Source organism: Sander vitreus, chromosome 8 (genome assembly GCF_031162955.1).
Source record: "Sander vitreus isolate 19-12246 chromosome 8, sanVit1, whole genome shotgun sequence".
NCBI classification, from domain to species: domain Eukaryota; kingdom Metazoa; phylum Chordata; class Actinopteri; order Perciformes; family Percidae; genus Sander; species Sander vitreus.
The window spans coordinates 24,341,689-24,356,876 of record NC_135862.1 but is presented as its reverse complement, the minus strand read 5'-3'; the positions used below and the strand labels follow the sequence as shown (position 1 = coordinate 24,356,876).

General features: G+C 41.1%; 2 protein-coding genes across 5 annotated transcripts; both read right to left on the bottom strand.

Annotated features, from left to right (window-relative positions):
• Positions 1-701: 701 nt before the first annotated feature.
• hdhd5 (haloacid dehalogenase like hydrolase domain containing 5) lies at positions 702-5,144 on the bottom strand. Of its 2 annotated transcripts, XM_078257575.1 has the most exons (9): positions 4,839-5,144; positions 3,928-4,143; positions 3,711-3,823; positions 3,105-3,198; positions 2,989-3,022; positions 2,701-2,875; positions 2,372-2,560; positions 1,654-2,078; positions 702-817 (listed from the first exon to the last, which is right to left on the bottom strand). In XM_078257575.1, exons 1-8 carry the CDS (start codon positions 4,947-4,949, stop codon positions 1,658-1,660), a joined length of 1,353 nt encoding a protein of 450 aa, XP_078113701.1. In that variant the 5' UTR covers positions 4,950-5,144; the 3' UTR covers positions 702-817; positions 1,654-1,657. The 2 variants fall into 2 exon arrangements, with proteins under 2 accessions (XP_078113701.1, XP_078113702.1); XM_078257576.1 differs by lacking the exon at positions 702-817 and having other exon boundaries at positions 861-2,078.
• Positions 5,145-6,272: 1,128 nt separating this feature from the next.
• ccdc77 (coiled-coil domain containing 77) lies at positions 6,273-15,166 on the bottom strand. Of its 3 annotated transcripts, none has more exons than XM_078257570.1 (12): positions 15,065-15,166; positions 14,338-14,422; positions 13,614-13,800; positions 13,350-13,492; positions 11,586-11,682; positions 10,653-10,743; positions 9,652-9,743; positions 8,411-8,559; positions 7,949-8,210; positions 7,109-7,234; positions 6,824-6,976; positions 6,273-6,582 (listed from the first exon to the last, which is right to left on the bottom strand). In XM_078257570.1, the coding sequence occupies exons 2-12, from the start codon at positions 14,370-14,372 to the stop codon at positions 6,436-6,438; spliced, it is 1,482 nt and encodes a 493-aa protein (XP_078113696.1). In that variant the 5' UTR covers positions 14,373-14,422; positions 15,065-15,166; the 3' UTR covers positions 6,273-6,435. The 3 variants fall into 3 exon arrangements, with proteins under 3 accessions (XP_078113696.1, XP_078113699.1, XP_078113698.1); XM_078257573.1 differs by having other exon boundaries at positions 9,652-9,740; XM_078257572.1 differs by having other exon boundaries at positions 14,338-14,386; positions 15,065-15,141.
• Positions 15,167-15,188: the final 22 nt, after the last annotated feature.

The following is a 15,188-nucleotide window of genomic DNA, read 5'->3' as shown; positions in this document are numbered from 1 at the left end:
AGTCTTCTATTGCAGACATTTAAATTAACCATCCATACATGTTTTTATTACTTTAACCATTTGACAAAAGAATAGCACTTTTTTTTTTTTTTAATTTATGACGTGACAGTGGTACTTCTTCCACAAAATAATACTTAAATAAAATGACCGTAATCATAATTGAGGCTAAAATCAAAACTGAGGAGGTACTAATAAAACCTGGCAACATAATCTCATCAACATTAGTGGTTATGCATTCACCCTATTTAAAAAAAAAAAAGAAAAGAAATATGACAGCAGTAAAAACAAACAGCAGACACGGTCTAGTTAGGACCTGGTGGGGGGGTGCATATTTTGGAAAGGCAAGATGACCCAGTTATGTAGCCGGTTGTGCAAAGAATAAAAACCATCTTTACCTGGACAATATGTCATGTCACAGATGAGCCAGCACATGGGTCTTTATAGAGCTCTTTCTGCATTATTCAGTTTAAGGTGTTAAAATAACTGTTTGAACAATGTCTCTCATCCATGAACTTACAGATACTCAATAAAAGTCTGAGTGTAGTAAAAGTGCATGCAACTCAACACCTAGACTTCTTAACAATCCATGTGCGTTAAAAAAAGAGAAAGCAGATATAGATTGTGACGTACAAAGGCAAGAAAGGACACACGTCCCACTCAATAAATTTGGCTCCTTATAACTAGGGTTGGGCATCGTTTGGGCATCGTTTGGATTTGAACGATTCTGATTCCAATTCCGATTCTTCCTTTCGATTCCGGTTCTTATCGATTCTCGATTCCGATTCTTTGAGGGGTGGAGTTGAAGCGGGTCACATGCCTATTTTCACAAATAAGAGGAACATTTTATTTTGATTCAGTGGTGGTTTGCAGTTTTACAAGGCTTTTTCAATGTAACATAACGCCACACGAGAGCGCTGCTTACTGTTCTCCAAGGCTGCAACGCAACAAGAGCCTGGCCGCTTCGGAAACCAAATCATCTAAACCACACGTGTCAAACTCAAGGCCCGCGGGCCAAATCCGGGCCCTCACAGATTTTGATCCGGCCCGTATATATAAATTTTGGCCCACCTAGTTTTTGTCACTTTTTCTTCGTTTTTGTTGCTTTTTTCAAAGTTTTTGGGCGCTGTCTTCTATGATGGCTAAGAACATTTTTGCTGACTTTTTTAGGACTTTATGTGGACCAAACTGTGAGTGAGAAGACTATACGAGACATGCAATAATACAGTCAAAGATATTTAACTTTTTGGATTAAATAAAAGCATGTCAATAAACCCGTACATGTCTGGCCCTTGATGTGATTCTCATTTTCCAGTGTGGCCCTTAGTGACATTGAGTTTGACGCCCCTGCTCTAAACGATTCCAATAAAGAAATGATTCTACTGGAATCGTAATTTTTGAAACGATTCCAAGTAGGAATCGGTTCTCGATGCCCGATCCTACTTATAATTAGTGTAAAAACTGCATATTGGTTTTCTTGCAGCTGATTCTATGGCACTTTATTAAAAATCTCTAAGAACAAGCCCCTGAAACAGCTACATCAGGGGCATGGATTAAAAAATAAACTCATAAAGCTTCTGCTACTACCAGTTAAGGGACGTTAGAGCTGTTTAATGGACGGCTGGGAGATGAAGCCAGAGTTTGAGAGCCACTTACCGTCCTACTCTAGAGGCCAGCCTTCCTGCTGAAATACCAGCTCCACCGCCTCCTTCACATCCTCCACCACGAAGGACGGCTGCGTGAGGCTGGGGTCAAAGCGGAAGTCCCTGTGACCGTGGAAGATGTGCTGCTCCGTGACGGTGTGCGCTGGGTCCGAGGGCAGCTCCTGCTGGTCTCTGCTGTACACTCCTGTGCACACCAGGATGGAGCTGCAGCCCTCGGGGAGGTCCTCCTCTGCCCCGTACTCGGCTGACGCTCCGCCTAGTTCGGCTGATGTCATTTTTGGTGCGTCAGCAGCTTCTGCCAAGGGATCTACACCTCCTCCGCGACTCTTGGCCTGCATCTGGGCCTTGGTGCGCTGAGAAGCCTGAAGGTAGTGGTTGTAGAGGTTGGCGCCGTATATGTCGGCCATGGGGTTATCACTATAAAAAGAGAAGAAGTGACAACACATTAAAAGGGGCTTTTACTTCAAATCAAAGTTTTTGGCTCAATGGTGTTTTAAGCCCCCAACGTCTCCTTCCAGGCAGCGCTGCGACCGTTGACTTCAAGGCACCTAACCCTAACCATAACCATTGCCTAATCCTAGTGGCAGCGCTGCCTGGAAGGAGACATTGGGGGCTTAAAACACCGATAAACAAGTTTTTGTGTTCAACAAAAGGACAATTCTTGAGTGACAAAGGTGGGTCTAAAGTCAAGAGACGACTGAGTCACTCACCCTATAGCATACAGCCTCTTCACAGGTGTGGTCCAGCCAAGTCTCTCAGCCTGCTGTCTAATCAGCAGCTCAGCGTAGTTATAAGTCACCACACTGGGTTTACCGATCAGAGCCTCGTACTTCAGCTCATAGCCAGTGACCTTCTTGTACAGGCTCTCTAAGCTCACCAGAAACATACCGTGACCAAACCTATGAGACAGGGACATTCAGTATAATAACACTGTAGTGAAGTGACATACAAAACGTTTGATAATGTTGCTGGGTGTGATATACGTTCTAATGCGTTTATTCTTTTAACGCACGGATGCACACAAACACACACACAGTACCTGGGATTCTTCGCCTCAGCCATCCACAGCAGGTCCATGTTACAGGCCAGGACTGGGATGTGAGGGTACCGCATCGAACTCCAGGCATTGTCTGGGTTCCCATTTGTCAGGAGCACATCAAGGATAAGCTGGAGGTTGGTCTCCCATCTGATTGGTTCACCAAATAAGATGACAGCTGTAGGGACAAACAGGCAAAGACAGAAATAACATAAAAGACAGCCATACCCGTGTTCTTTATGAATTGCATTACACTTATTGCTACAATGTTGACTGTGTGAGGAAACATACCGTCTATTGGCCATAAGCCTTTGGTGGGGGGAATCTGTGAGGCATTATACACAATTGGTTATGACTCATCCATCCGTAACTGAACATAAACTGGCTTCAATATTTATACTACTTACACTGTCTTTGGGCCTTCTGTTGTGATCTACAACATCCAGAAGAGGATATGCTTCCCTGAGCATGTCTACAGTAACAACATCCTGAAAGCCCAGACTGAAGTTTGGTGGGTTAAAGTTAAACACAGGTGAGCAAAAGTTACAGCAAAACACATATGAAGTAAATACTTCTGTCTAACAAAAGAATCACAGTGGGGATTTTTCATTCTATAATGTGTTTCCTAAGGTATAACTTTCTATATTTCTTAATACATTAGGAAGGTATTAACCACTGGGTTATTCTGAGATTTTATTCAGAAAAGAAAGTAAGAACAACATCAAGGCTTTAAATATCCACACATTGACTTAAATTAATGACAAACCATGAGAACATGAGAAAAAAAACTCCCACCAATCCCGAACGGCAAATAAATTTAAAGCAGGAATTCGGTGAAAGGACCTCACTGAGACAGTCAGGCAGCAAAGGGAACAAAGAGTACAAAGATTAAATACTGATAACAAAGTAGAACATGAACAAAAATGCACTGAATAAACAGAACATGCACACTTTTAAGTTCCACATCCAGAGGGGCTGCAGAAACGCACAGCCCCTGATTTAAGACAGGATACTTGTGAGCGACCTCCTCCACAGGACCCTGTCCCGACACCAGCACACGCATTTTGTGGAACTGGGTAAACATTCGCAAAGGACTGTGGGACAGCATCACCTGGTCTGGAGAAACCTGAGAATAAAGATTGATGTCAAGAGAAGAAAAAACAAACATACATGACAGGAAGACACTTTTGATTTACTTCATGATTTAATGATGTTAAGTGTTGAGTTTACCTCCACCTCGAGCAGATGTGACAGATGCTCAGCTTTGGCCTGCCTCATGCAGTTCCCAGCATTGGTGACAAACACCACAGGCACCTTGTATTTCCCATTGCTGTCCACCAGGTCCCTGAAACACTGCTTGGCTGCAGGGATCGGCGTCCTGCCCCGCACCAGCACCCCATCAATGTCAAAGAGGAGCCCAAAAGAGCTTAAGCCCTGACGAGGAAGCTGAGAGTAGCGGCATGTGCAGTATATAAACGGGGGAGTTGTTCATTAACTTGCTGTGACACTATAGACCTTTTTCACGGCAGACATATTGACATGTCATTGTAGGAAAAGCACAGGTTTATTCAAACCCATTAATGACGGCTGCATTCCACTTAGGAGAGGCCCTGGTATGGTGCATGCTGACTCACTGAAACAGCTTACTGGGACACTTGATGGAATTGAGCCATTGTTAAGGTTATCAATTTCAGCTGTGCTTTTCCTACTATGACAAGTCAAAATGTCTGCTGTGAAAAAGGTCTATAGGCTGAGCACTCGTCATAATCTCGTCAATACAGGTACAGGGAACTGCGTGGGACTTTGCTCCCAGAGTATGTAACTTACACACACAGTTTTATTGGAGTAGATAACTCATTGATGAGTGAACTGGATAAATGAGACAGTAATAACTGAGGTTGTAAATGTGTGGTGTGCCAAACACCATAGTAATAATCCGTGTGTGTGTGCGCGCTGTGATTAACGTTATCTTTAACGTGGTGTTCAATTCTTTCCTTGCGTTACATTTCTTTTTTCTTTTAAATTGTAAACAAATAAGTACAACCAGCTATAGCACTTTTTGTCTTTTAACATGTTAAAAGACGAAACCTGCATGCCGTTTTCTTAGTTTAAATAAAGTTTACAAAGAAGCACACACTTACATGGCTATAATTTCGTGAGGTCGAAGGCGAGATGTTTACTTGTTTTGCTGCTCCCTCACAGCTTGATTTCAGCAGCTGCCAACCGGTTTTCAAAGACCTTATTCTCTGCATTTCTCCGGGCACTTGTGTGTAAAAGCCGGCGGATAAACAAGAGATGAGCTAGCTTTAGCTGAGCTAACGGTAACTGTCTACTTACGACTGAAGAAATGGGTCATGGTATTCTCAGTGAGAGTCAATAGTAAACTCTGCGCTATCTCCTCATGCTGCCAGTAACTTAGCTGCCATTCAGTCCACAAAACAGCAACCTCTAAAGACAATGAATGAGCATGCGCAGAGCCGGTCATCCAATGGAAACACTGTACATGTAAAGCTTATTTGTGATTGGAGTTTATGTAGAAATGAAAGTGAATCACTCACTTTCCAATTGATACTTAACTGCAAAATCTTCAACATTAAAACCACAATTTAGACTTTTTGTAATGTCATCATACAGTTTTGAGTGATGTAGTAATATTAATAAATAGAAAGCAATGTGAAATTTATTTTTTATTAATGTGATATAATTTGGGATTGTTCTTTTATTATAAGAATGTGAAATATGATAAGATATTTTTAGCTCTATTTCTAAGATTAGTTTACTCTTATAGTATATATATATATATATATATATATATATATGATACATTCTAAAATGGTATAAAAACAAATGTTTCTACATTTGTGAACATACTAGAAAAAGAGATACTTTTATTACATGAATTACATTTGTACACTGTTGACATATATTACATATTATGCACTGGACCGAAATGCATGCACTCATGCACTAATGAAGAGATGTCAGAGTGAGGGGGCTGCCCATTTAAGGCGCCCCGAGCAGATGGGGGTTCGGTGCCTTGCTCAAGGGCACCTCGGCAGTGCCCAGAAGGTGAACTGGCACCTCTCCAGCTACCAGTCCACAATCCATACTTTGTCCATACAGGGACTTTAACTGGACTCGAACTGACTCCAAAGCCAAGTCCCTACGCACTGAGCTACTGCTGCCAGTGCCCAGAAGGGCAACCCAATTTACCCAACTTCATTTAATTTGCTTTGATTGATTGATGAAGTAATAAATGTATAGGTAACACAAGTAATTACTTGTAGTTAGTACCATAAAGTGAAGTTGTAACTGGAGCAGTAATAAGTATTTACTAGACATCCTAATTAGTGATGGCTGAATTAAGCATGTGGCTGCTTGTTGAAGGGGTCCTGCCTGGTACTGTGCACACTGTCACGGCTAAGTGAGACACTTGAATAGAACAGATCCATCGTTAATGTTAATATTAGTAACACCTGTGCTTTTCCTGCTATGACAATTCCATATGTCGGCTGTGAAGAAGCCTATGGCTGTTTGCAGTAGTCATTTCGTAAATAACTGTGGGTGCTCATTCATTTGAAATCATTGTAGCAAAACATTTTTATTAATCCAAAGTACAAAAATAGAACTAACATTCACTCTAAGTTTCAGAAACAAGTAGCGCAAACATACACGACTGAGATGAACCTCACATAGATTGTCTTCTATAGGCAGACAGTAGACACCACAGTCCAGTCCTCAGCTAAATCTCAGCTCGTTTTCCAGTCCATAGATCTTAGCCTTCAGCGCCATCAGCTCACCCTGAACCTTCTTTGTCCTGCCGTTGGTCTGACGTACCTCGTGCAGAATGGCTAAGTCCTGGTTGGGCCCGATATTCAGAGTAGCCTGAAACGGTGGATACGTGTAGACCAGTTTAACAGGATGAATGAAACTAAACTATATCAGCAGTATGCAAGGCTGGAGGCGACGATTAGGAAATAACTTTTCATTTTCTGTGACATCACATATTTTCTGTGTGATTTTTTTTTTTTTTTTTTTTAAAAGAGCTCAAAACCTGCTTGTTGTTGTGTTGAAATCACAAAATAATTTATACCTGATTAAGACACAAGTCGACAAGCCTTTTTACCTTGAGGAGTTGTTTTTCTACATCTTTGAACTTCTGTCTGAGGTGCTTCAGGTCTGTCTTGAAGCCCTCCACCTCCATGGCCCTCCTCTTCTCCAGCGCTTCATAACGCTGAGTCATCAGCTGAAGACGCTTGGCCATTTTGTCCGAACGCTCCTGCACACATCGAGATTTGGTAAGACAAAAATATCAGTAACAAGGAACTTGGGGATTCCATAACATCTGAACAATCAATTAGAGATGTGTATGAGGATTTTACAGACATGAGCATCGGTCCAACCATTGTACCTTAAATATTTCCCTGCCCACGTCACCTTCCTCTCTGATTTGGGACAGTTCTGTCTCCAGTGTAATACACTGCTCCCTGTACATCTCTGCCAGACGATGGGCTTGTTTCAGATCCTCTTGCATTGCCTGATGACATAGATTCATTCAAATAAGGTAAAAACTCAGACACCCCAAAACAAAAAAAGGAGCATGCCTACTTATTGGGACTTAAGCTTATTCACCGTATCCCCCAGAGTTAGACAAGTCCATACATACCCTTCTCATCTCCGTGCGTGTCACATTAGACACAGCCATCTTCTAACCGTATACGAACTGGGAACTATATTCTCAGAAGGCGAAGCACTGCTACTTCTGCTACTTGGGCGGAGTGATTTGCACGCAGCACCTGAGAAGCGCCGTGGTGAGGAGCAGAGAGCAACAGCGGGGCTTTTTCAGGTGTTGCGCTAATCACTCCGCCCAAGTAGCAGAAGTAGCAGTGCGTGAGAATATAGTTCCCTGTTTGTATACGGTTAGAAGACGTCTGTGTCTCATGTGACTTTGTTATTTGTACACGCTGTGACTATGCAAATCACAACATGGAAATAGGAAAATGTTGGCATTATTTTGTCACTTATTGGGAGCAGTAGGCTAGTCGGAGCCGGTTCAGGATCTGTGCTAGGCTAGGCTAGCGGTGGGTGCGTCACTCAGACAGAGTTACGACAAGCGCGGAGATGAGAAGGGTATGTATGGACTTGTCTAACTCTGGGGGATACGGTGAATAAGCTTAAGTCCCAATAAGTCGGTGTGTTCCTTTAAATGTTTATCTTTTATAAAGAAAAAAAAAGAAGGAACAAATATTACTTTTAGCTCCTCCTTGTGTGTGTGCTGTGACTCTGGCTGAGGCCGGGGGAGGAGCAGGACTGTGCTGCTGCTGGGCTGCCACGTTCGGCCCAGCTCGGCACCGGCAGACCCGGTCTTCCTCAGGTGGTTGTGGCAGGAGTCCAGCTCCCTCAGCAGCCGGTCCTTCTCCACCATCCAGCTCTTCTCATGAGCCCGTGTGTCAAACTTCAGCTGTAAGAAATCTCTGGTGCTCTCATACAAAAGGTTCTGGGTTCGCTCGAGCCTGAGGTGTCAAACGTAAGAGGAGGTGCGAGTCATACATTGAGATAAGGTGTAAAATGTATTCATTATCATTCAAAGCTGATGAGTATAATTCCAGAAAGAAGAAAAATAAGTCACGATCCATTGCTCACAATACTCAGCTGTAAGTAGTAAAGTAGCGGTGAATGAATAAAAAAAATAAATAAAAAAAAGCAGACCCACTTGTCAGTCAGAGCTGCGATTCGCTCCTGATCTCTCTGCCATTGTGCCTGTGCCTCCTCTGCTTTAATCCGTCGATCCTCCAGCAGAGACTCTACCTGCTCTTTAGCCAGACGGGTTTGTTCCTCCATCTGAGCCTGCAGAGCCTCCACCTGGAGACATTAGGCCACAATAATAATAGTTGGTAAACTCACACCAAAACCATGGAGACAGGAGAAGGGGGAAAAAAGTTTCAGTCCCTTGTTATAAAACAAGATACACCTTTATTACTCCCCAGAGGGGAAATTTGGTTGTTGCAGCAGTACAACAGAAACAAAATACAAAAATACATATAAGTAACTCATCTGTATTATCCGTATATTAACTAAACTTATGTAAGTATAGAAAGTTAACAGAATAAATAAGGTACATAAACTAAAATGGAAAATAATTAATACAAGTAGAAACTAAACTATAAAGAGCATTTGGACAGTATAAGGTGCATTGTAATAATATAGTATCGAACACCATACCATAATATGATATAGTATGTAGCACAACAATATAACATAAAAAGTATACAGTGTAAGACATGACATAATCACTCTCTGACTCCGTGGCAGAAACCCTCATTCATGCTTTCATAACCTCCCGTTTGGACTACTGCAATGGAGTCCTGTCTGGGGTCCCCAACAAAACCCTAGACAGGCTGGAGCCTGTGTCCACAACTCTGCTGCCAGGGTCCTCACCCACACCAAGACCTGGCAGCCCATCACCCCAACCCTCATCCACCTTCACTGGCTCCCAATTAAGCCCTGCATCACATATAAAATCCTCCTTCTCAGCTACAAACCCCTGCGTGCCCCGGCCCCACAGTACCGCTCCGACCTCCTCCATCCATACACCCCCACCCCGAAACCTGCGGTCCTAGGACGCTGGCCTGCTCTCCATTCCCCACAGCAGACTCTGTACCTTTCGGAGACAGAGCCCCATCCCTCTGGAACACCCTCCCTGCAGATATCCGCAATGCTACATCCCTGGACATATTTAAAAAGATCCTGAAACACCACCTGTTTACCACAGCCTACAACCTCCTTTAGCTAAGCCACAGGAATTCTGGAAAGTGTCCTTGGGTTTCATGAAAGGCGCTATATAAATAAAGGTTATTATTATAATATGTATAACATATAATAGAATACCAATATATAATATGATATACAGTATAATATAATATAGATATAATATGGTATCAAGCGGCCACCTACCTGTAGTAACAACGTCTGGTTATCGTTCTTGTATTGTTCCAGGCTCTCTCCATTTACCCCGTCTGTGGATTTGGTTCTCCTGCTACTCTCTGCTTAAACAGACATGAAATCAGAATGGCATAGTCTGTCTGGAGCAATTAAGCTTCCTGTGTTTGAGTTTCACTAAAGAGAAAACATTACAAGATCAGCTACTGTTATTATTCGTAACAGGTTTGTAAAGAACACGGCAACTGACAAATAATCACATTTACATCTTTCTTAAAGTGCCCATATTATGAAAAAAAACAATTTTTCTGGGATTTGGGGTGTTATTTTGTGTCTCTGGTGCTTCCACACGCAATACAAACTTTGAAAAAAATCCATCCATGCTGTTTTGAGTGAGATACGGTTTCTGAATGTGTCCTGCCTTCAGTCTCCGGGTGAGTTGTTCAAAATAGGCATGGCTTGTGACGTCACAAGCCGAAACGAGCTGGCTAACTGCCAGCTCGTAGCATTAGCGTTAGCATGCTAACGCTAATGCTAACATGCTACCTCATTCTCAATAGCAAAGCACTGCTACAACACACACAAGTTCACCATAATCTACAAAAGAACTACTTACATGTGCACCCTCATTTAGAAGTCTCCCAGCTAATCCTGCCTTGTAACTTCCCGAAGTTGGAGAAACAGCCTTTCTTTTACGGTCTATAGAGCTAGCTAGCTGACATGATCTACATCTGAGCTCCTGCGCATGTGCCATCAAAGATAGTACAGAAGAAGAAGAAAAGAGGTCTCACTCTTTAGCTAAAACAGAGACCAGGTGAAAAGAGGATCTGCAGCAGTGAGAGAGAGCTGTGCAGTACAACAAAAATATGGTGTTTTTTGAAAATTAAACCATGTAAACCTATTCTGGTACAACCTTAAAATACAATTATGAACCTGAAAATGAGCATAATATGGGCACTTTAAATTATTAGACAAAATCTTAATAATATTAAATTAAGACTTAATTAATTGCAAACCTTTCCTGGTCGCAGCAGGTCTGAACTTTGTTGGTCTGAGATTGAGATTTTCCTCCAACCTGGACTCGGTGTTCCTCTGTGTGACAGTGACCTGAAATGTAGTCATCACATACGGCCGTCTTCAAAACAGCGATTTTCTCTTTGCCTTTTTTTGCTAGCACAATCTGAATTGGCAGTAATAAAGTATAATAAAAACAATGTAATGCACTATGTTTTTTTGTTAATCCACAAAAAAAAAACTTGTAGTATTTGTTTCAATTGTACTGAAATCGACATAGATGTGAGTGTGTCATATGGTCAGGTAAGCAAGCAGCAAGCCAGAAAACATAAAATCCCAATTTATATGCCCTCTCACAGCATATTGTATTGTTTGAAATAACAAGTGATAAGCATTCCCTTGTCAGTTTGCTTATTTGTGGAACATAAATGTGTTTTAAAATGTAGGAAATGACATGGTAATGATTTGATGACTAGTCAAACTTTTTCACTGCAGATATTCTGGAGAAAAAAAACGGTGTAACTAATCACATTAGCATTAGTTCCATTTACAGCCAATGTAGCATTTATTATAGTGAATAATTGTACCTGTGTTTGACAAGTCAAGCTAGAGCTGGGCAACATATCAATATTATATCAATATCGTAATATGGCATAAGTGTTGTCTTTTCCTGGTTTTAAGGCAGCATTACAGTAAAGTGATGTCATTTTCTGAACTTACCAGACTGTTGTAACTGTTCTAGTATTTGCCTTTACCCCCTTAGTCATTATATCCACATTACTGATTATTTAATCAAAAATCTCACACTACAATATCGTTGTGGTATCGATATTGACGTATTTGTTCAAAAATACGATATTTGATTTTCTCCATATTGCCCAGCTCTAAGTCAAGCGTCTGCTGTGATAGGTCTATGGTGAAGTAAACATGAGTACCTTGTGAGGAGGTTCCCGGTGGAAATATGTGATCTCTCCTGCATCGGGACCCACCAGGGCAAGAAGGTGATGGATTTTCTTCCTGTCCTCCAACTCTCTGTACAACAGAGAATTAGCTTAAATTGTTTTATGTACACAAGTCTGAGCGAAAAAAATAAATGGTAAATCAACACTGAAGATAGATATTAAAGGCTATGCACACCCCCACAGGTGCGTTCCTTTACTTTGGCTGATTAGACCTCTGTCAATCAACAAAAGTCTGTATATGCCTTCCTGGTCTTGTGAAGAGGTCTAATCAGGCAAGTGTGAATGGGTGTGTAATTAAATAATCAGAAATAATATGGAGTATGTCCCATGGCAGCCAATCATATAGCCCAGTAACCTATTACTATTAACATCTAGCCTTTTTATAAATACACAGCAGGCATTTTGACTTGTTATATCAGGAAAAGCACATGTACAGCACAACAACTAGAGTTGTGAAATTCTGGGAATATTCAAGGTGGTAACTTTCCATGGGAATTAACAGGAATTTATGGTAAATAAAATGGAAATATAAGGGTTATCTACTCAGGCTGTATTTACCATATCATTAACAGACATAATCCATAAATTAGCCAAATAAATCTAAATCATTTTTTGTCAAATACGTACAGCGTGAAATGTGGCGCGTTAGCTAGCTCGCAAGTCAAATAATGAGGAAAGGTACGTTGAAAATCTGAGCCGACAATGTGGGCTGTGTGCAAAAGTAGGGTTTAAAGTGAACTAGTTTATAAAATAAATGTTTTACAATTAAAAAAAATGAATGGAAATTAGAGATTTATTTAAAACTCCTAAATTAGCATTAGCATGCTCTATCAAACTACATCCCACATGGTGACAGCTAGCTGTCAAAAACTAGCAGGTTTTAACATGTTATAAACTGTGTACTTTGCTTTAGGCTAATATCTGCTGGTTTACTGAAATGTCATAAAAAATATAAAATTCATGCAAGTATGGGAAAATGCACTGTGCATACAGTGTTGTAATTTGAATGAAATCCTATTTAATGGGATGCTAGCAGATGGAAGAGTGTGCTGCTGAAAGCAGTGCATGGTTACAATTAAATAAATTGGCATACTTATTAACTAAAACATGCTATAAGACCTAGTAATAATTTTGAATTTGCCCAAAAAATAAGTTCACCGTTAAATAACATTAATACCTACTAACATTAATGCTGGCTCTAGGGCTGCACGATATTAATTGTGATTATTTTTGACTGATATTGCAATATGATTCACGATATTGGAGGGAATGATCATTTTTGTATCATTATTCTCAAAAAAATTATTATAGTGTGATTTTTTGCGAGGATCTGTACCAAACAAAGATTTTTTTAGTCTGTAGGCCGGGACGTCTCTGCAGCACCACAATACTTTATTTTAGAATGGTTTGACACATATTTTGCCTTTAACAAATATTGCGCCCCTCTGCGATTTGGATATTGCACTAGTTCATATTGCGATTTCAATTAACTGTGCAGCCCTAGCTGGCTCCATTCCATTTAAGTGTCCCAGTTAACCCTGTCAGTGATCAAACATACATAATAGCAGGGCCATGGATATGGAACACCTGCATCTAAAGCAGCCCTAACTAATGTTATTAAAGGAATACTTCATATACAAATGATCATTTTGCGGGTAAAGTGTTCCTTTAATTACACCTGTGCTTTTCCTGCTATCACGTTTAAAAATCTGATGGATTCTGAAACCGTGCACCTACCTGATCTTAAGTCGGTCATTTTCTGCATAAAGCCGAAGAGACTGTTCTCTCTCTTGGAAAAGGTAGACCTGCATGTCACTCAGAGCGCTTTGCAGCTCCGCAATCTCTCCCTCACGCTGCCGTACCTCCCACTGTAGTTTATGCTGAGAGGATTTTCGGAGATACAGAGAGAAGATAAGTTAAAACAGGCGAATACACTCCGGCATACCTGAAAAGTAACGTCACGTACAAAGCAATCACATACGACTCCTAGCTGTATCTCACCTGGCCCTCTGTGATGCCTCTGTACTTCTCCAGCATTTGCAGCAGCTCCTCGTGTTCTCCGTCAAACTGGGCGATCTTCTCCCTGTAGAACTCCAGTAGCTCCCTGGAGGGACGCAGGTACGCCAGCCGCTCATGGATGGGTGGAAGCGGGGAGTCAGGTTCTCGACCAGGGGTACAATTGTTGGCTCTTTAATAAATAAATAAAAAAACTTCACTAACACTCAACTATAAGGCCTGCAGTATCTTTTAACATGACAGCAAATAACATTTTATCCTGTACAGGTACAGTACATGTCTGCAGCAAATCCTATAAACATCAATAAATGAAAATGAATGATTACTCTTAGGGCTCCCGCACACTGCCTGCGTGGCGTGAGCGTGGCGTTTCTGTTGTGTGGTGTTTTCTATGTCTTTGCACACCAGAAACGTGTCTGATGTGGTGCTTCTGCTGCTACCCTTGTCTGTACACATGTATGTTTCCCATTGATAAAATGAAATAATGGCGTGTTCTTCAACTTTATTTTGTCATTATTTTTGTGTTTGTACATTTGTTTGCACATATACATATATATATATATATATATATATATATATATATATGTGTGTGTGTGTGTGTGTGTGTGTGTGTGTGTGTGCGCAGGAGCCCTTATTAGTGCTACAATGGCATTTCTCTTGCAGCGAGACCACACAAATGTCTGTCCTTTTGTTTACTTTATGATCTTACCTGTGTGGTGTTGCATCTTTTGTTGGCGATGCCATCCCAGCACACAACACTGCAAAAATGGTTTTTTGTTGCAGGTCAACCAATTCTGTAAAAAGAGGTCACGCAGACAAAACTTTGCAAATTGAGTGAGAGATGGAATATACATGTTAATACTGTGTACACAGAGATGTCAGTTTAGGGCGCCTATGAGAAATCAGTATTAGCTGAATACTGAAATCTTTACAGCAAAAGTTGTGTCCAAGACTGTTGCCACATTTCAATATGCCAAAAATCATGAAGAGGCGTTAGGACCATAGGGTTAGGACAGGGTAAGTTTGTAAAATGTAAAAGTTAAAAGGGAAGTGTTCAAAGTGTGTAACGTAATCTGAGTTGCCATGGGTTGGGCGCCAGGGGGAGCGGGACGTTTGAAAGCAAAGTCTACTAACGTTATTCTTAGGAGTAACGTTACACACATATTTAACGCTTTCATATTCAGCTCAAAAACAACTCGTCTCAGTTGGGCAGACTGAAGTTGTCCTCCATGAGAAAAACAAAATGAGCATTTATATTTCCGTTAAGTTAACGTTATATGCTACAACGTTTGTTTTCATGATGCGTTCACGTTACTAATGCCGAAACTTCAGATTAAGCGAAAATATAGTAAGCACATAACAATATAACAACAAAGGTAGCTATATTATACAAATTTCGGGCGTTTCTGTCTAGCATACTAATAGATTTTACATACCCAGAGTCTTTCAAAACACACAACTCTTCAGTCAGGAGGACAGCGATGTTGTTCGTTACTATCAAGCTTTTGAAACCCGGAAGTTGACGCCTCTTCGTCTTCTTCGTGGGAAACGGTAGCGAAG

Excerpts from the sequence above, each read along its gene's own strand:
- ccdc77 (XM_078257570.1), bottom strand. The coding sequence starts at position 14,372 with ATGGCATCGCCAACAAAAGATGCAACACCACACAG. Across the intron at positions 11,683-13,349 it reads AATGACCGACTTAAGATCAG|AGAGTTGGAGGACAGGAAGA; the intron begins GTAGGTGCACGG and ends TCTGTTGTACAG. Across the intron at positions 6,977-7,108 it reads TGGGCAGGGAAATATTTAAG|GAGCGTTCGGACAAAATGGC; the intron begins GTACAATGGTTG and ends CGATGTGTGCAG.
- hdhd5 (XM_078257575.1), bottom strand. The coding sequence starts at position 4,949 with ATGCAGAGAATAAGGTCTTTGAAAACCGGTTGGCAGCTGCTGAAATCA. Across the intron at positions 3,023-3,104 it reads ACAGAAGGCCCAAAGACAGT|ATTCCCCCCACCAAAGGCTT; the intron begins GTAAGTAGTATA and ends AATGCCTCACAG. Across the intron at positions 2,079-2,371 it reads AAGAGGCTGTATGCTATAGG|TGATAACCCCATGGCCGACA; the intron begins GTGAGTGACTCA and ends CTCTTTTTATAG.